General features: G+C 38.4%; 2 protein-coding genes across 2 annotated transcripts; both read left to right on the forward strand.

Annotated features, from left to right (window-relative positions):
- Positions 1 to 548: 548 nt before the first annotated feature.
- Positions 549 to 1,510, forward strand: LOC121101319 (olfactory receptor 6C74-like). Its single transcript, XM_040624818.1, is given in 2 exon segments — positions 549 to 933; positions 936 to 1,510. Coding segments are annotated over 2 exon segments (960 nt in total).
- A 12,459-nt stretch (positions 1,511 to 13,969) lies between these two features.
- LOC103667916 (olfactory receptor 6C74-like) lies at positions 13,970 to 14,932 on the forward strand. Its single transcript, XM_008696189.2, has one exon. It carries the CDS (start codon positions 13,988 to 13,990, stop codon positions 14,930 to 14,932), a length of 945 nt encoding a protein of 314 aa, XP_008694411.1. The 5' UTR covers positions 13,970 to 13,987.
- Positions 14,933 to 22,182: the final 7,250 nt, after the last annotated feature.

Genomic DNA, 22,182 nt, shown 5'->3' on the forward strand with positions numbered 1-22,182 from the left:
CAACTTAGACCATAGAACATGTTGCATATTTTACAAGGGATAGTCAAAGGGAATATTACTAACATTATGGTTATGTTTACTTACAAATTAATATTATTAAAAAATATTTTGTAAGTATGAAAAAGTCACTGACTCTGCCTCCTAATGATGCTCTATTAAGCATCATATTAATGATCATAATATTGCACTTAGACTTTGAGGAACACACAATAAACACTGGCATCATATGGCAAGTGACTTACATGCTTTATACTAATTAATTCTCCTAGAACATGAATAGGTAGCTCCTATCTATCATCTTCATTCTACAGAGGGTGAAAGTGAAGTTCACAAAGGTTAACTTCCTTTCCAAAGATGACTCATCTCTCAGGAGTTAGAACTCAGTATTGAACTAGTATTAAACTCAGGTCCTTCTGATTCAAGAACCAAGGGACTAAACCACATTGTTATGTGCCTCTCCACCTTCTTTCATAGGCAAATAACTTAATCATGCTTCTCTAAAACCTTTGTCCTCCCTGATGTCTTTATTCTAGGTTAGATCAGCATTGATGATGCTGTGCAAAGACATGTCCATGGAAATGAGGAATGGGACAACTGTCCAAGAATTCATCTTGGAGGGGTTTCCTGCCATCCAGCATCTGGGAGAGGTCCTCTTCCTCGTGCACCTGCTGGCGTACCTGGCATCCATTGCAGGCAATGCTGTCATAGTCACCATCACCTGTGCTGACTCCCGGCTCCACACACCTATGTACTTTTTCCTCAGCATTTTCTCCTTCTTTGAGTGTTGTATCGTAAGTGCTGTTATTCCTAAGTTGCTGATCATCTTTCTTTTAGGCAAACAAACCATTTCCTTTCCTGCCTGTTTCATACAAGCATTTGTCTTTGTATTTCTGGGAGCAACAGGTTTCCTTCTCATAGCAGTGTTGTCTTTGGATGGTATGTGGCCATTTGCAAGCCTCTGCATTACCCAAGCATCATGAATCTGAAGACTTGCTTCCTCCTGGTCACTTCCTGCTTCGCTTTGGCCTTCACTCTCATCACTGGTCTAGTAGTAAAGGTTTCCCAGTTATCCTTCTGTGGCCCCCATGTCATCCCCCACTTTTTCTGTGATGTTGGCCCCCTGATTCATCTCTCCTGTTCTGACACCAGGTCTGCTGAAATGTTGACCTTTGTCCTTGCTTTGGTTATCCTTTTGACATCCTTTATCATAACCCTCATTGCATACAGCAACATAGTAATCACAATTGTGCGACTCCCATCAGCCAGGGAGAAACAGAAAGCTTTCTCCACCTGCTCCTCTCACCTCATAGTTCTCTCTCTGATATACGGCAGCTGTGTCTTTATATATGTGAAACCAAAGCAGACGAACAGGCTGGACTCCAACAGGGAGGCTGCCCTTGTGAACACGGTGGTGACCCCACTGCTCAACCCTGTCATCTACACTCTGCGGAACAAGCAGGTCTACCGGGCTCTGAGGGAGACAATGTGCAGAATGAAAATATCAAGATAAAAAACAACAACAACAACACATGGCCTTGGAGTGAAGGTTTCAGAGAATAATTTGTCTTCATTCTGGCGAATTTAGCAGTCCACAGAGTTGTAGTGCAGGGTCTTGGGCAACCACAGCTGATCTGCACGTCCCTAGCAAAATGGAAATCTGTTTTAAAGGCCACATTTACCTTGATGTGCATAACTATCTTCTCCCTACATATTCCACATATTGATGACAATTGATTAATTGAAAAATTCTTTACTGAATTGTTATTCTTCCCTCTGATAAAAATCATGTGTTTGAAGTTTCTAAATTTTAGTAATATATACATTTTTTATTTTACTTCTCTCTAGTCATAAACATGGCACAACAGAATTAACAATGCTTTAAGAAAGGCACTTTGATAATTAAAATAATAGGAGGTTGTATATTATGATGTGGTTAGGAAGAAAAGGATGGGAATAGTACAAATGCTTGGTCAACATTCCCTCCATGCCTATCCCAAGGAAATAATGGTCATAGTACCCTTCACCTTGGAATATATATGGTTTGCATCAGGTGTGCTCTTAAATGCTGTTCTTGGCCCTTAGCTTAGTTACATATGTATGCAGCAACCCCATGCTGGAGAGAAACAGAATTGTTCTCAGTCTTAGAGAACCAAACTCTAAGTAATGGTAATAACCACAGTATCCCACAGCTGACCAATACTCCTAGTTCCTAAGTTATTTATTCTAGTTCCAACTCCTCAGATGCATAATGCATACTTATGATCGGTTCATCTCCTAAAACTGTTACCACAGAATGCTTCTGTATGTCAGTGGAAGGAAGCCCTTATTTCATATTTCTATAATATCTTCCAAAGATTCAAGTTCTTGGAATCTAAGTTATTTGCTTATCTACTTCATATTGCTAATGAATACAAACAAATTAAACATATATCCTGGTTGAGTGGTGTTGTCAACTGTTAAGGTGATCTTCTGATTGATAACCTATTTTAAACCCAACATTTCTGTTATCTCAATCCTTAAACTTTGAGTACTTTTCACACCTTTCCAACTGCAATGTTTCTATTTATTATTCAGAAGAAACACCTCTAAAAAGATTAAGACAATTTTTTATTTTGTTTGTCTTTAACCCAAACCCTGAAGTTAGATAATCTCAAATACATTTTATGAAACATGTGCTACACATGATTAGATCCTATTTGGCCTTGATGGTCCTATTACAAAGTTCAGATTTCATCTGATTGACAAGAAAGAAGTATCGAACATGCCTAAAAAAATCACAGATGATTCACAATACACATTGTATTAAAAGGAGTTTAGAAAAACCAAGATCAGAGTAGGAAAGTGGGTACACACACTGTTACAGGAATTAAAAGAAAGAGAATTATAGCTAAGGGAAGTGGCAGTGGGAATGGAATACAAAGGGACCAGAGTAGACTCTGAATCATTTGTATTGGACAAGACTGGTGCTGCCTTCAACTAACTGGTCAACTTCCAAAAACACACAAGTCACCTTCTCCATTAAATATGGAGATTGAGCCAGATAATCTCTAGGGTCCACTTGAAAATACTCATGGACATAGCAACAAGATACTTCAGGAACATGGAAATAATGTTCCACGCTGAGAGTTGAATTATGGAAGAGTGTATTAAAGTGGTTGAGGTTCCATAATGTAGGAATAAATGATGGAACTGTGGTCAAATTACTGAAAAGACTGTGAGCCTCCCCAACATTTTAGTCATGATTGCAAATAATTTATTATACTTACACTAATTAAATGCATTTATATTACTTTGAGACAGAATATAATTGAAGAGTGAGCTTGAGAAATACAAAAATGAAGACCAGAAATCCAAAACTGAGTCTATAATTCCAGGCTGATGGTTACCAGCCATAGATGGTACCGAGTGAAGGATAAACCCTAATGTAGAGATTAATGCGTTATATTCTGGAGCCATTAAATATTTTATTGAGACAAATCCCCTAAATTAATTCTATGTTGACGATACTTCCAATTACAATTTTTAAACCACTTCATTGGCATATGATTGATACATAAAAAGCTGTAGATATTTAATGTATGCAAGTTGATGTGTTTGGAGATAAGTATACACCCTTGAAACCATCATCACTCTCAATACCAGGAACCTATCTGTCACCTCCAAAAACTTCTTCCCGGTCCCTTTGTTGTTAACCTTTATCCTTATATGCCAAGTAAGAGTACCTAATTTAAGATCTAGCATCTTAGCAAATTTTTAAGTAGGTAATAAAGTATTATTGATCATAGGCCCTACGTTATACAGATCTCCAGAACTTATTTACTACGTATAACTGAGACTTGATCAATACCTCCTTATTTCCCTACTCCCTCCAGCCCCTGACAACCACCATTCTATGCTCTGCTTCCATGTATTTGTTTAGATTCCACATATAAGTGAGATCATACAGTGTTTGTCTGTTTCAGGTCTATTTTACTTAGAATAATGTTCACCAGGTATATCCGTGTTCTTACAAGTGACAGGATCTTCTTTGTAAAGTTTAAATGAGATTCCATAATGTACATATACCACATTTTCTTTATCCATTCTTTTTTACATGGACTTTTAGGCTATTTCCCCCTCTTAGCTATTGTGAATAATGCTACAGTGAACATGGGAGTACAGATATCTCTTTGAGATCCATATTCAAATTCCTTTGGATATATACCCAGAGGAGGGATTGCTAGATCAAATGGTAATTTTATTTTGAATGTTTCTGGGAACATTATATTGTTTACCAGAGTGGCTATACCAATTTACCTTTTCATCAATAATGTACAAGCGTTCCTTTTTCTCTACATCCTCACCAACAGTTCTTATCCTTTGTTTTTGTTGGGTGTTTTTTGTTTCTGTTTTTGCTTTTTTGTTGTTTGTTTTTTTGGTAATACCCATCCAAAGAAGCATGAAATGATACCTCATTGCTACTTTACTTGTACTTTTCTTTTAATGATGTTTGCATGTCTATTACTGATGGTGAGCATCTTTTCATGTACCTGTTGGCCCTTTGTATGTCTTCTTTGGAAAAATGTCCATTCGGTTTCTCTGCCCATTTTTTCCACTTTCTCTAAGTTTTTATTTATTTTTCAGTTAGTTAATATACAGTGTAATATTAGTTTCAGGTGTACAATTTAGTGATTCAACACTCACATACAACACCCAGAGCTCATCACAAGTGCCCTCCTTAATCCCCATCACCTATTTCACCTATCCCTCCAGCCACCTCCCCTCTGGTAACCATTAGATTGTTCTCTATAGTTAAAAATCTGTTTCTTGGGGGGTACCTGGGTGGCTCAGTCATTAAGGGTCTGCCTTTGGCTCAGGTCATGATCCCAGGGTCCTGGGATTGAGCCCCGCATCGGGCTCCTGCTTGGCAGGAGGCCTACTTCTCCCTCTCGCACTACCCTTGCTTGTGTTCCCTCTCTTGCTGTCTCTCTCTGTCAAATAAATAAATAAAATCTTTAAAAAAATATGTTTCTTGGTTTGTCTCTTTCTCTCTTCCTCCCCCATGCTCCTTTGCTTCTTAAATTCCACATACGAGTGAAATCACATGGTATTTGTATTCTCTGACTTATTTCACTTAGTATAATACTCCTTAGCTCCACCCACATCTTCAAATGGCAAGATTCCATTCTTTTTGATGGCTGAGTAATATTCCATTGTGTATATACATCACATCCTCTTTACCCATTCATCAGTCAATAGGTATTTGGGCTCTTTCCATAATTTGGGTATTGAGGATAATGCAGCTACAAATACTGGGGTGTATGTATCCCTTTGAATCTGTATTTTTGTATCTATTGAGTAAATATCTAGTACTGCATGTGCTGGATCATAGGGTAGTTTTATATTTATTTATTTATTTATTTATTTATTTATTTATTTATTTTAAAGACTTTATTTATTTATTTGACAGAGAGACAGCCAGCAAGAGAGGGAACACAAGCAGGGGGAGTGGGAGAGGAAGAAGTTGGCTCCTAGTGGAGGAGCCTGATGTGGGGCTCGATCCCAGGACCCTGGGATCATGCCCTGAGCTGAAGGCAGACGCTTAACGACTGAGCCACCCAGGCAGCCCGGAAATTTATTTTCTCAAGTTCTGAAGCCAGAAGTCCAAGATTAAGGTGTCTGCAGGGTTGGTTTCTGATGAGATTTTTCCTGGTTTGCAGATTTCCACCTTCCTGCTGTGTCCTCAAATACCTTTCTTTTGTGTGCATGCACACTCCTGGCATCCCTTCTTCTTCTTATCGGGATCCCACTCTTATTGGAGTAGGGTCCCACCATTATGATTCTATTTAATTTCAATCACCACCTATAAGGCTCTGCTACTAACTTCAATAATATTGAGGGTTGGGGATTCACCATGTGGACTCTGGGGAAACACCGTTCAATCCATAAAACTTTCTTTTCTTGGTTTTAGGAAATACATACTGAAGTATTTCTGAGTAATGGGACTTCATGTCAAGCTATACAGGTTAGAAAAATACTGCAGAGAATATTAAGATAAATATGTTTTATTAATAAGCATATTAATAAAATGAAATCACTTGGGGAATCTGGATGAACTTGTGTTCTTGTGTTAAGCTTGCAACTTTTCTGAAAGGTTTCAGTTTTTTCAAAATAAAAAAGTAAGTAAAATATGGCACATGTATTTATCTCCATCCATTAGTTCCACCAAAAGTGATCCAGGCTATTCAGATGCAAAATTAATGTAATCTTAAGCATAAAATGGCAAAACTGAAATTGGTCACAATTTGGGCAGAGATTCCAAGAGGAAGGGAACATCATGCCTTCATATCCAGGTCATGAACTTGCAGAAGTCCAGCAAGAAACACTTCTTACTATTTTACCCCAAATGGCTAAAGAGAAATTATAAATTGAAGAAAATATATTTATTCATTGAATTCTTCCCAGAGTTACTTTTCTACTACAAATGAAATTTGGCTTTCAGAAGCTCAGTCATACCACAGATGCTATGTTCTTCTATATCTTTTCTTGCACAAATGCCCAGTGTTTCCTCACCATAGCTTTAGAAGTCTCGAATCATATATATTCTCCAACTTTATTCTAATTCATCAAAATTATCTTGATGGTTCTTGGTGCTTCTAATTTCTATAAAAATTTTAGAACCAGCTCATTAATTTCCACAAAAAATACCTGCTGTGATTTTTATTACAATTGCATCTATATTTATTGGACAGATTAGTCAAATTGTCCTTTTCATGTAATGTCCTTATCAAGTCTATCATTAGAAGTATGCTGAGACTTTCTTTATGGTTCAGCATACGATCAATTTTGATTAATGTTCCATGTGAACTGGAGAATAATATCACTCTATGGTCGCTGAGATAGATGGTTTAAAAATCTCCATTCATGATTTTGGATTTAATTTTAGCTTTGTCATCCGTTGAGTCATATATTTTAAGTCTAATTTAGACTGTTATGTCTTCCTATTATTATTATATTTATTATTTATTTTTATTCATAATTTATTATAATAATTTATTATAATGTAGTTTTAATTATTATAATGTATTTTATACATGTTTGTATGTATACAAATGTTTACATCTTTACCTCTTGTGACAGTCTGTCTTAATGTCTACTTTGTCAAATACACAACTACCTCACCGTTCTTTGAGTGTGTATGGCATATATTTCATTCTCATTTGTCTATCCTTTTACTTACAACCTCTCTATGTTCTTATACATCAACTATTTCTCTGAGTGAGCAGCATATAGCTTAGTGTATTTATTTATTTTTTTTTAATCTGATACTCTTCTTTTAAATTGGATATCTGGCCTATTTTCATTAATTTATTACTATATTTTGGGTTAATCCTGACGGTCTTACTATCTGTTTTCTACTTATCTATTTTTTCTCCTTTATTCTCCTTGTTCAAATTATTTGTGCACTTTCAAATAGAATTTTTATTAAATCATAATGTACATATTTTTAAAGTTCTAAAACATAACTATATTTTTTCAATTAAACACATTCAAGAAACCAGGTAACCATTAGGTAATCACTATACTGCTTTTGAAAAATCACAGATTACTTTTGCAGTGTTTTCGATATTTTTGATCAGTAGAAGCAAATGTTATGGATCTTTTGTTTCTGGCTTTTTTCGTTCAACATTATGTTTGTGTGTTTACCAATGTTGTTTCCTGAACGTGTGTTTTGTTCAGTATTTGTTTGAATATACTACCATTTCTTTATTCATCCTCTTCTTGAAGGACGTTTACATTTTTATGAGTTTGGGGCTTTTACAATTAGTGCTACAAACACATTTTAATGGATATATATGTGAATTTCTAAGATGTGTATATCTCAGAATATATATACATGTGTGCATATGTATGTATATACATAACATTTTTACTTTAAATCTGTTGTATACTGGGGCTCCTGGGTATCTCAGCCAGTTGAACATAGGGGGCTCTTGGCTTCAGCTCAGGTCATGATCTCAGAGTTGTGGGATCAATCTCTGCGCTCAGCAGGGAGTCTTCTTGGAGGTTCTCTCCCTCTGCCCCTCCCACAATTCACACTCATTCTCTCACTCTAAAATAAGTAAATGAATCATTAAAATTTTTTTCTTCTGTATTATATATATACAAGTGTGTGTGTGTGTATTCACACACACATAAATATGAAATTGCTGGATCATGCAACAAATATGTAAAATATGCTAAACTTCAATAGATTTCCAAATTTTAAACTTCCAGCCTCAGTGAATAGGAGTTCAGGTAATCTCATTGACACTTGGCACCGTCTGAATTCTGCATTTAGCTTTTCCGGTTTGTGTGACATTATACTGTACCATGGTTTTAATTTATATTTCCTTCATCATTAAATAACCTGAACATTTTAATATAACATTGACCATTTGTATGGTCTCTTTTTGTGAAAGAACTCTGCGAATATTTTCCCCAGATTTCTTTTGTTTCATTGTCTTTTCCTTAATGATTTGTAGATTTTTCAGATTAAAAATAGCTTCTCCCACACTGTGGCTTCCGCTTTCATTTCCTTAATGCTGTCTCCCAATAAATAGAAGAACTTAATATCATTGTTTTTTATGGTGAATTCTATTGTCTTGGTCAAGGCATTTTTTTGCCTTCCCCTAAACACATTAAGATATTCTGCCATGTTTTCTTTTAGATGATTGTTAGACAATTTACATTTATTTATTTATTTATGTATTTATTTATTGTTATAATAATATTTTATTGTGTTCTGATAGTCACCATACAGTACATCCTTAGTTTTTGATGTAATGTTCCATGATTCATTATTTGCGTATAACGCCCAGTCCTCCATGAAATATTTGCCCTCCTTAATACCCATCACCAGGCTATCCCAATCCTCCACCCTCCTCCCCTCTGAAGCCCTCAGTTTGTTTCCCAGAGTCCACAGTCTCTCATGGTTCATTCCCCCTCCTTTTACCCCCCCACCTTTCTTCTTCCCTTCCTTCTCCTACCTATTTTCCTATTTCTTATGTTCCAGAAATGAGTGAAACCATATGATAATTGTCTTTCTCTGCTTGACTTATTTCACTTAGCATAATCTCCTCCAGTCTCATCCATGTTGCTGCAAATGCTGTGTAATCTTCTTTCTGATGGCTGAGTAATAGTCCACTGTATATATGGACAACATCTTCTTAATCCAGTCATCTGTTGAAGGGCATCTCAGCTCCTTCCACAATTTAGCTATTGTGGACAATGCTGGTATGAACATTGGGGTGCATATGGCCCTTCTCTTCACTACGTCTGTATCTTTGGGGTAAATACCCTGTAGTGGAATTGCTGGATCATAGGGTAGCTCAATTTTTAACTTTTTGAGGGACCTCCACACTGTTTTCCAAAGTGGCTATACCAACTTGCATTCCCACCAACAGTGTAAGAGGGATCCCCTTTCTCCACATCCTCTCCAACATTTGTTGTTTACCGCCTTGTCAATTTCTGCAATTCTAAGTGGTGTAAGGTGGTATCTCAAGGTGGTTTTTATTTGAATTTCCCTGATGCCTAATGATTTTGTGCATTTTTTCATGTGTCTGTTAGCCATTTGTATGTCTTCATTGGAAGTGTCTATTCATATCTTCTGCCCATTTTTTGATTTGATCATTTGTTTCTCATGTATTGCGTTTGAGAAGTTCTTTGTAGATATTGGATACCAGTCTTTTATCTGTAGTGTCATTTGCAAATATCTTCTCCCATTCCGTGGGCTGCTTCTTCGTTTTTTTGACTGTTTCCTTGGCTGTGAAGAAGCTTTTTATCTTGATAAAGTCCCACAAGTTCATTTTTTCTTTTGTTTCTCTTACCTTTGGAGATGTGTGATGAAAAATGTTGCTGTGGCCGATGTCAAAGAGGTTGCTGCCTGTGTTCTCCTCTGTGATTTTGATGGATTCCTGTCTCACATCGAGGTCTTTTATCCATTTACATTTAGATCCAAGTCTCACCTTCTGCATTTCTTTTCTTTTTTTCCTTCACTTTTAACATTTTTTTTTTTGGTATGCTAAAGAGTAAGGGTCAAGTTGTATTTTCTCCATTTGAATACCCACTTGAAGCAGCACCATCTACCTCTATTGAAGGACTATCACTTCCCTACTGCATTAGACTGTCATCTTTGTCATAAATCTGCTGATGTATATTTTATTCCTAAGTGAAACAGAGAAACACAAATACTGTATGATCTCTTTTGTATGTGAAACCTAAAAAACATCTAACTCATAGAAATAGACAGTGAAATGGTGGTTGTCAGGGGCTGAGTGGTGGGGGAAACGGGGAGATGTTCGTCAAACGGTACAGACTTTCAGTTATGAAATAAGTAAGTTCTGAGCATCTAAGACAGCACTGTGACTATAGTTAACAATACTGTAATGCACATATGAAAATTGCTCTGAGCAGAACTTTAATGTTCTTACCATAACAACAATAAAATGGTAAATATGGGAAGTAAAGGAGGTGTTAGTTAACCTTACTGTGGTAAACATTTCATAATATATGGGTGTATCAAATCATCACTTTGTACACCTTAAACTTACACAAGGTTATATGTCAATTATGCCACAATAAAGGTGGGGAAAAAGAGAATATTCTGCTTATAATGTTTTTTTGGAAATTACATCAACTCTTTCCACACCTTTTGAAAGAATACATAAGAATTGCATTGTTGCTCCCTTAAACAAAGCACCGAGATGTACCACAAGAAAGTGTCACAGCCACTATGGATCCTGTGTCACTGAGAAACAGAGCGACAGAAATTAAGGGTATAGACAAAACCATTTAATAGAAGGCCCTAAAGTTGCATACATGAAGAATGTGTCTTGGTGGTCAAAGGGAGAGCAGTGGAAAGAGGATCCAAACACCCAGAAGGACTTCCTCAGTATCTTCCCAAAAGCCCGATGAAAGTCAGGGTGTAAGCCAGCTCTTTTTCACCATAAAATCAATTCTGTTAACAACAGTGCTCTGGCCAAAACACATACATCACATGTAGAAAATTGCAGTCTAGACTTTTATTTCAAATCAGTAGCAATATTCAACTTGGGATTTTAGAAACCCTTGGGAAATCTTCATATAATTTCCTTGAAAAATCTTGGTAGAGAACAATGCAGACGCCTGGGAGTCAGCATCACCACAGACAATGGGAGATAAATAGAAGGGTTGCACCAGCATCTCCTATCCTCAACAGTGACCAGTTACCTGCTCCTAGGACACTAGTCGTGCCTTTACTTTCTGCACCTGTCTTTTCAGCATCTCATAGCGTTTAGAGGCCTGCTCTCTGTTCACTGCCTGGGTCCATTCTGCTTGTTGACTATACAGTCTGGTGGGAAAAATATCACAGAGCCTCAGACTTGCATGTAAGCAGCTCCTCATTGTTGATGCAGTAAAACAAGGATGCTTCTCCACACGGAAGTTGCGGATGTGATGGAGGAGCACAGTGCACTAAAAGGTGTCTTCAAGCAGGGGAACCCATGACGTGGAGCAGCAGAGGGACCCTTGTCTCAGTAACTCCCAGGGATAAACAATAGAAGAAGCTGTCTATTCTTGTTAAATAGTATAGGAGGTACAGCAATGTTACATGTGACGTGGGCTATTACCCCCTGGGGATTGCAGAGCCAGGACTTTCATCAGAACCCTAAGTAGTCTGGGAGTCCAGCTTTAGCCCAGATTGGAGGTAATGAAATATGGTTGTTTTATTTTTTTTATAATTTTTATTTTGTTATATTAGTCACCATACAGTACATTCCCAGTTTTTGATGCAATGTTCCATGATTCATTATTTGCATATAAAACCCAGTGCACCATGAAATATGGTTGTTTTAATCTGTCCGATCCTTTCTAGGCTTTTAGTGGTCAAGGCTGCCACATAGCCTTGTTGTGCTATGAAACATTCTGGGCTATGGAAACAGGGCTTTGTCAGAAGAACACTGGCAGCATGAGATGCACATTCACCCCAATCTGGAACAACAGACTGTGGCAGATGTGTTTCCTTCTCCTCTCCTTTCCCCTTAGCCCACAGCAAGCTCTTGATTTCTTGGAAGACAATAGCTGCTTGAGGAGGAAGCCCTGCCCCCCATGAGGTGACTCTGTGTCTGCCTGGCCTCAGGGAACCTGGTGGCTTGCTGGACGTATTGGGTCAACAGGAACAGGAGACGCTCCTTCAAGCTGTCCACTCAGGGGTAAGCAGTTTGGTTTCATGAGCAGCCCTTCAGATGACCTGGCCCACAGTGGGTTAGTGAGAATGACACATCCAACACTGTGAGTCTTTAACCTAGTATTGAGGTGCTAGAGCCAAACACCATCGTGAGAGAAGATGCTGATTGAAAGGACTGAAGAGAGATGTTCACTGAGCTTTGATATAAGACTGAGTATATGAGAGCCAAGTGTCCAGCATATCCACCTACGTGGGTTAATCCTATGACCTACTGTCACTCCCACCTCCATCACAACCCAGCATGAACCCTGGGTGGGGGTGGGGGTAAATCCTGTATTTCTACTTTATGTAATGTTGTTGAGCAGCCCATAATGTCTCTGGTCTCCTGTATTTCTATAACATGCTTGTCTTAAAGTAGATCCTCTCTAAGCCTGGTGTCATTCCACAGGTCAATAACTCATCAGTGACTCTAACTAAGGATGGAAACTATTAAGTAAAGCACTTTTTTCACTTCAGGTGTAGAGATCAAAAACAATACATTTGTTTCCCTTTTAAAATATTTTAACACCATATCTGGAATCAGTAAGGGCTATATCATCTGGCGGATCTAGCTCAAGAACCAGCTGTATGACCTAAGCTCTCTGGAACTCTCTAAGCCTCAGTTTCCGCTTCTGGAGAAGAACGGGCTCATGGTTATTTTATTAACAAAAAATTTATTAAATTTATTAAATATTACTATTAAATATTATTATTAATACATAAATTTTTATATTATATATAAAATTATATATAAATTATATAATATAATATAAATATATTTATATATAATATAAAAATATAATAAAAATATAAAATATAAAATATAAAAATATAATATATAAATTGTTTATTTATATATATAAATTATTTATAAATATATACATTTATTAAATATTATTGTTAATAAAAATACTGATTATCAGTGACCAGCATAGTACCAAGCATATGTCCTCAACATATGATGACGATGATAACTTGGACTATAGAATGTGTTAAATCTTTAAAATGGATATTCAAAGGGGATATTTCTAACATTACTGTTATGCGTACTTATGAATTGATAGTATTATTAAATTTTGTATGATTTGAAAAATAATGTTTTCCCCTGCCTAGTATTGTTGCTTTATTTAAGGATTATATTAATGACCATTACATTACAATTAGACTTTGAGGCACACATAGATTACGTTGGCATCATATGGCAAGTGAGTTACATACTTTATCTTAAGTAATTTCCACAAGAACATGAACAGGTAGATCCTATCATCTTATATTCTACACAGGGTGAAAGTGAAGTTCACAAAGGTTAACGTCTTTTTCAAAGATGACCCATCTCTCAAGAGTTAGAACTCAGTATTGAACTCAGTATTGAACTAGTCTTGAACTCAGGTTCTTCTTTTTTTTTTTTTTAAGAAGATTTTTCATTATTTATTTGACAGAGAGACAGCCAGCGAGAGAGGGAACACAAGCAGGGGGAGTGGGAGAGGAAGAAGCAGGCTCCCAGTAGAGGAACCTGATGTGGGACTCGATCCCGGAATGCCAGGATCACGCCCTGAGCCGAAGGCAGACACTTAACGACTGCGCTACCCAGGCGCCCATGAACTCAGGTTCTTCTGATTCAAGAATCAACTGCCTAAACAAATCAGCTCTCAGCCTAGCCAACGTCTTGGATAGGCAAATAATCATATGCTCCTCAAAACTGTTTGTGTTCCCTGATGTCTTTATTGTAGGTTAAGACCAGCGGGGATGCTGCTGTAGAAAGAGATGCCCAAGGAAATGGGGAATGGGACAACTGTCCAAAAATTCATCTTGGAGGGGTTTCCTGCCAGCCAGCATCTGGGAAACGTCCTCTTCCTGGTGCACCTGCTGGCGTACCTGGCATCCATTGCAGGCAATGCTGTCATAGTCACCATCACCTGTGCTGACTCCCGGCTCCACACACCTATGTACTTTTTCCTCAGCATTTTCTCCTTCTTTGAGTGTTGCTTTACAAGTACTGTTATTCCTAAGTTGCTGATCATCTTTCTCTTAGGCAGGCAAACCATTTCCTTTCCTGCCTGTTTCATACAAGCATTTGTCACTGTATTTCTGGGAGCAGGAGGTTTCTTCCTCATAGCAGTGATGTCTCTGGATCGGTATGTGGCCATTTGCAAGCCTCTGCATTACCCAACCATCATGAGCCTGAAGACTTGCTTCCTCCTGGTCACTGCCTGCTTCACATTGCCCTTCACTCTCATCACTGGTCCACTAGTGAAGATTTCCCAGTTATCCTTCTGTGGACCTCATGTCATCCCCCACTTTTTCTGTGATGTTGGCCCCCTGATTCATCTCTCCTGTTCTGACTCCAGGTCTGCTGAAATGTTGGCCTTTGTCGTCGCTTTGGTTATCCTTTTGACATCCCTTATCATAACCCTCATTGCCTACAGTAACATAGTAGTCACAATTGTGCGACTCCCATCAGCCAAGGAGAAAAAGAAAGCTTTCTCCACCTGCTCATCTCACCTCATAGTTCTCTCTCTGATGTATGGCAGTAGTGTCTTTATATATGTGAAACCAAAGCAGACGAACAGGCTGGACTCCAGTAGGGGGGCTGCCCTTGTGACCACGGTGGTGACCCCACTGCTCAACCCTGTCATCTACACTCTGCGGAACAAGCAGGTCCACCGGGCTCTGAGGGAGACAATGTGCAGAATGAAAATATCAAGATAAAAAAAAATCACATGGCCTTGGAGTGGAAGACTTCAGAGAACCAGGTGTTTTCATTCTGGCCAACAATACGAGGTCTAGTGCATTTTTTCTCGCATATCTCACTTGAACACTGCATATCCCTAGAAAAATGGAAATCTGTTTTTCAAAAAATCCTTTCCTGAATTTTTATTCTTCCCTCTGATATAAGCCATGTGTTTGAAATTTCCAAAATTTTGTAGATTTATACACTTTTTGTTTCACTTCTCTCTAGCCATAAACATGGAACAACAAAATTAATAATGATTTACCATGTATAATTACCATATATAATTAAAATTATAGAATGTTGTATATTATGTTGTGGTTAGGAAGGATAGTACCAATTCTTGGGTCCACATTCCTTCCATACCTAGCTCAAGGAAGTAGTGGTCCTAGTACCCTTCGCCTTGGAATATATATGGTTTGCATCAGGTATGCTCTGAAATGCTGTTCTTGGCCCTTAGCTTAGCTACATGTGTGTGCATCAATCTCATGCCAGAGGGAAACAGAATTCTTCTAAGGCTTAGACCGTTCTCTAAGGAGAGGGAATGGCCATAGCATCCCTTGGCTGACCAGCTCCTATTTCCTAAATTATTATTATTATTATATTTAAAGTAACTAAATGAATTTTGTATTACCTTGAGGTAGAGTATGATTGAAGAATGAGCTTGACAAATATAAAAATGAAGACCAGAAATCCAAAACGGAGTCTATAAATCCAGGAATGGTCATTTCTAGCCACATATGGTCCCCAGTAAAGGACAAACCCTAATGTGAAGATTAATGTACTAGATTGTGGTCCTATAAAACATTTTATTGAGACAAATTTCCTAAGCTAATTCTATTTATGATACTTCCAATCATACAAATTAAACCACTTCATTGAGGTATGATTGCCATACAAAAAGCTGTGGTTATTTAATGTTTACAACTTGATGTGTTCGGAGATAAGTACACAGCCTTAAAACCATCATCACTATCAATGCCATTAACCTCTCTATCACCTCCAAAAATTTCTTCCCGGCCCCTTTGTTGTTGATTTTTTTTGCCCTTACATACTAGGTAAAAGCATTTAATCTAAGATAGGTCCACTTAGCAAAATCTTAAGTAAGCAATAAAATATTGTTAATCACAGGCCCTATTTTATACAGAACTCCAGAACTTATTTATTATGTGTCACTGAAACTTGATCAATACCTACCTATTCTCCCTCCCTTGGGTCCTGACAACCACATTCTACACTCTGCTTCCATGTATTTGTTTAGATTCCACATATAAGTGAGATCATGCAGGGTTTCAGGCCTATTTTACTTAGAATAGTGTCCTACAGGTATATCCATGTTGTTACAAGTGGCAGCATCTTCTTCTTTATAAAGGCTGAATGATATTGCATAATGTGCATGTGCCACACTTTATTAATCCATTCTTCTATACATGGACTTTTAGGTTATTTCCACATCATAGCGATTCTGAAAACTGCTGCAGTGAACATGGAAGTACAGATGTCTCTTTGAGATCCATATGTCAATTCCTTTGGATATATACACAGAGGTGGGATTGCTGGATCAAATGGTAATTCTATTTTGAAATGTTTCAGGAAAGACTATACTGTTTACCAGAGTGGCTGCACCAAGTTATATTTTTATCAGTAATGTACAAGGCTTCCTTTTTTCTCAACATCCTTCCTAACACTTTTATCCTTTGTGGGACTTTTTGGTAATACCCATCTAAACAAGTGTGAGATGATATCTCATGGTGATTGTACTTGTATTTTTCCCTTAGTGATGTTTGCATTTCCCTTGGTGATGTGAGCATCTTTTGCTGTACCTGTTAGCCATTTGTGTGTCCTATTTGGAACAGTGTCTATTCAGTTTTTCTCCATTTTTTAAATAGTTTCTTTTTTTGGTCTCTTTATATGTTTTGGAGACTTCATCAAAAAGACGATTTTTGGAAGACACAAGAAATTTTCCATTTGGCAAAAAAAATGAAGAGCATTTCAAGATGGTCAACCAGCATTTGTGAAGCAGGCAACTATAAAATGATTCTTTGATATGCTTTAGTGATGGTGAAATGGAAAAGAAATAGAACAAGATGAGCTGAAGGCAAAGGCAGAGTCTAAATTATCAGTGATGTCAAATACCATGTATAGGTAGAGTTCTTCAGTAGCTGAATGGAAATAGACTTTCAGGAACGAAAACAGGAAGATATTTGGGTGACATTTAGCTTATCTGAGGGCAATGGGGGATTCATTCGTGTTTAAATGCTGGTAAGCTAGGTCAGATTTATATTAGTAAGGACACTATGGCTTCAATGGGGATGTGAGTGGCTTTCAGATTAACTGGAGTCTACATTTTTATTAAATGTTTTGCCACAAACACACAGTGTTCTCCAGCCTTCGATTCCTTGATACCATTTTCTTTGAAGTTCACACAACCACCACTTCTAGAAGAACGATAATAGCCCTGCTTTTCTTCTACCTTCCAGCCATCACACTATGCCTTTCATTAGTGGGATTCAATCTGGAACCCTGCTGGCAAGGGATTCTCTAAAATGTAGTTCCCGAGTGCCAGCTGCTGTGATCTAGATGGTAGGATAGAGCAGGGTGGAAACAACTGCTGCCACCTCTTCCCTCCCAACCCGTCAAAACAGAAAATGGAAAACAAAATCCAGCACAGGGTGCTTCAAGATAATACTGGATCCTTAAAACACCATTAAGTATTGAGGTAAACAATCAATAAAAGAAAAAACTTTTTATAAATTAAAAGTATAATAGCTGAAAGAAGAGAATCATCAGGATTGTTGACAAGTAAATGGAGAAGTTTCAGAAAGTAAAATACAGACGGAAAAAGAGGTAGAAAAATGGTAGGTAAATTAATTTGGTCCAGTATATCCAAATTCTGCCCATGAGGAATTTTGGCATAGAGAACAGAGGAAAAGAGGGGAATAAATTATTACATAAACAATCAAGACAATCTCCAAATTGCCTGTCTGAACAGCTTACAACTTAAAAAGGCTGGTATCTAGACATGACATTATACAATTTACAAACACCAAACATAAAGAAATCTTAAACTCTTTCCAGATCAAAAAAATAAATAAACATACCTCTTCTGCAAAAGACCACAGAATTCCATTTATCAACTTCTGTCACAACTTTTGATATTAGAAGAAAGTAGGTTGATGCTTTTAGGCTTTGGGTGAACAATTTTCAGTGCAGAATCTTCTGATCATTCAGCTATTGACAAAATGTTAAAATAAATTATAAACATTAAATGAATGGCTAGGAGGCATAAAATTGGCTTTTCAGGCACCATCTGCTACTTAAATTCTTGACAATTTTTCCCATGAAATAAGCAAATGATATCTATCCTCAAAAAAAGGAAAAACTGCACCTTTATTTCCTCATCTGTGAAATAAGATTAAGATTGAGTAAATTAGGGAAAGCCTCCAAGATGGCCGAGGAGCAGGAACTTTAGTTCATCTGGTCCCATGAATTCAGCTAGAGAGCTACCAAACCATTCTGAATACCTATGAACACAACCGGAGAATGAAGAAAAGAGTAGCAGAAACTCTATGAACAGAAAAGCGACCACTTTCTGCAAGGAGGAGAAAAGACGACAGAGGAGTAGGGGACCCTTTTTTCGGCTGGTCCCGAGTCGAGCTGGATATGTACCAGACCATCCTGAAAATCCATGGGATCAGCCTGAGACGCAGGAAGATACATCTGGATCTCTATAAACAAACATCTCCAGCGATGAAAATTGAGGTACGAAGCAGGGAGCTGTTAATCTGCGCACAGATATCAGAAGATAAATGGAAGGGGGAGGGAGCTGCCGGGCTCGGGCACCGGGAAGCGGTAGCTTCCTGCACTGGGGAGCGGGCCAGACTCATCCACCAGCACCCGTGAGAGAGCAGACCAAGACCATGAGCCTGGGAATGCGCGTGCGACCAGACTGAAATCCGGAGCTCAGGAGCGCACACTCGAACTAGACTGATACCGGGAGCTTGGGAGCAGGCGCTCAACTAGACTGATAACCTGAAAATGGGAGCGCCGGAGCGCTCATTGGAACCGGACTGAGACTGGGAGCTCAGGAGCGTGCTCGGGAACCAGGGGCGGCTGGTGGTGTTATAAGCACAGAGGACAGAGACGTGCCAGCCCTGGAAGTGAGGGATTGGAGAGCAGCTGCGGGGCGCACATCCCGGGATGCTGCAGGGTTTTTTAGCAGCACTGACAGAAACAGAGTTAAAGTGGCCAAGAGAGCTCAGTGGAGAGTGGACTGCAATCTCTCTGTTCTGAGACAGAGGCTGGGATTCCGCCACTGCTGCTCTGACTCTTAGAAGAGTCACAGAAAACTGCCAGGGAAAGCCGCCAGAGAACAAAAGCCCGGAAATACTGGCTCACATTGAGCCCATCCCCATCTCCCCTCACAGGGGACAGGGCGACTCTACCCAAACAGGGTTGCCTGAAAATCAGCGCGACAGGCCCCTCCTCCAGAAGGCAGGCTGAAAAATCAAGAAGCCCACATCCTTAAGGTCCCTATAAAACAAGTGCACACTGCCTGGGTCCTGGTCAGTAATTTAGGCTCTGGGCAACACTGCAACCTCTCCTCATCAGAATGACAAGGAGGAGAAATCCCCCCCAGAAAAGAAAAGATAATATGTCTGTGGCCTCTGCCACAGAACTGATGGATATGGATATAGCCAAATTATCAGAAATGGAGTTCAGAGTAACAATGGTCAAGATGATGTGTAGGCTTGAAAAAACTATTAATGAAAATATTAACGAGAATACAGAATCTCTAAGGGCAGAAATGAGAGCGAATCTGGCAGAAATTAAAAATACTATGAATCAAATGCAGTCTAAACTAGACGCTCTGACAGCCAGGGTAAATGAGGCAGAAGAATGAATTAGTGAATTGGAGGATGGGATGGTAGCAGAGAAAGTTAAAACAGAAACTTGGCTCAAAAAAATCCAATCTCAAGAATGTAGATTACGGGAGATTACTGACTCAATGAAACGTTCCAATGTCAGAATCATCGACATCCCCAAGGGGGTGGAGAAAGAGAGAGGTCTAGAAGAGATATTTGAACAAATTGTAGCTGAGAACTTCCCTAATCTGGCAAAGGAAACAAGCATTCATGTCCAAGAGGCAGAGATGACCCCTCCCAAAGTCAATGAGAGCAGACCTACACCACGTCACGTCATAGTGCACTTTGCAAATATTAGATCCCAGGATAACAGTATTGAAAGCAGCCAGGGGAAAGAAAATCCTTATGTACAGAGGTAAAAATATCAGAATAATGTCAGACCTGTCTACAGAGACCTGGCAGGCTAGGAAGGGTTGGCAGGGTATTTTCAAAGCTGAGAAGAACATGCAGCCAAGGATCCTTTATCCAGCAAGTCTGTCATTCAGAATTGATGGAGAGATAAGGACCTTCCAGGATCAGCAGAAACTGAATGAATTTGTAACCACCAAACCAGCCCTACATGAGATATTAAGGGGGGTTCTATAAAAGTAAAAAGTCCCCAGTGATACAGAACAGAAATTTACAATCTATAGAAACAAAGACTTTACAGGCAACATGACATCATTAAAATCGTATCTCTCAATAATCACTCTCAATGTGAATGGCCTAAATGCTCCCATAAAACACCACAGGGTTGCAGATTGGATTAAAAGACATGACCCATGCATTTGCTGTCTACAAGAGACTCATTTTGAACCTAAAGATACATTCAGACTGAAAGTGAAGGGATGGAAAACAATTTTTCATGCCAATGGACCTCAAAAGAAAGCTGGGGTGGCAGTTCTCATATCAGACAGATTAGATTTTAAATTAAAGGCTGTTGATAGAGATACAGAAGGACACTATATTATTCTTAAAGGATGTATCCAACAAGTGGATATGACAATTATAAATATCTATGCCCCCAACAGGGGAGCAGCTAGATAAATAAGCCAACTCTTAACCAGAATAAAGAGACATATAGATAAAAATACATTAATAGTAGGGGACCTCAACACTCCACTCTCAGCAATAGACAGATCACCTAAGCAGAAAATCAACAAAGGAACAAGAGCTTTGAATTACATACTGGATCAGATGGACCACATAGATATATAGAGAACACTACACCCCAGAACAACAGAATACTCATTCTTCTCGAATGCACATGGAACTGTCTCCAGAATAGACCATATACTGGGTCACAAAACAGTTCTCAACTAATACCAAAAGACTGAGATTATTTTCTGCATATTCTCAGACCACAATGCTTTGAAAGTGGAACTCAATCACAAAGAAAAATTTGGAAGAAACTCAAACACTTGGAAACTAAGAACCATCCTGCTCAGGAATGATTGGGTAAACCAGGAAATTAAAAATCAGTTTAAACAATTTTTGGAGATCAATGAGAATGAAAACACATCAGTCCAAAACCTATGGGACACTGCAAGGCAGTCCTAAGGGGAAAATACATAGCCATCAAAGCCTCACCCAAAAGAATAGAAAAATCTAAAATGCAGTTTTTATATTCTCACTTCATGAAGCTGGAGCTGGAACAGAAGAACAGGCCTAACCCAAGCACGAGAAGACAGGTAATCAAGATTAGAGCAGAGATCAATGAAATAGAAACCAGGAGCACAGTACAGCAGATCAACAGAACTAGAAGCTGGTTCTTTGAAAGAATAAATAAGATCGATAAGCCACTGGCCAAACTTATTCAAAAGAATAGAAAGGGACACAAATTAATAAAATTAAAATGAGAGGGGAGAGATCATGACCAACACCAGTGAAATAGGAAGGATCATTAGAAACTTTTATCAACAACTTTATGCCAATAAATTAAACAACCTGGAAGAAATGGATGCCTTCCTGGGAGCCTATAAACTACCAAGACTGAAACAGGAAGAAACTGATTATTTAAACAGACCAATTAATTATGAAGAGATTGAAGCAGTGATCAAAAACCTTCCCAAAAACAAGTGTCCAGGGCCTGATGGATTCCCTGGGGGAATACTATCAATCATTCAAAGAAGACATAATACCTATTCTCTTGAAGCTGTTTCAAAAAATAGAAACAGAAGGAAAACTACCAAACTCATTCTATGAGGCCAGTATTACCTTGATCCCCAAACCAGGCAAAGACCCCATCAAAAAGGAGAATTACAGACCGATATCCCTGATGAATATGGACGCCAAAATTCTCAACAAGATCCTAGCTAATAGGA

The sequence above is a fragment of the Ursus maritimus genome, unplaced genomic scaffold (assembly GCF_017311325.1).
Source record: "Ursus maritimus isolate PB19 unplaced genomic scaffold, ASM1731132v1 scaffold_7, whole genome shotgun sequence".
NCBI lineage: Eukaryota > Metazoa > Chordata > Mammalia > Carnivora > Ursidae > Ursus > Ursus maritimus.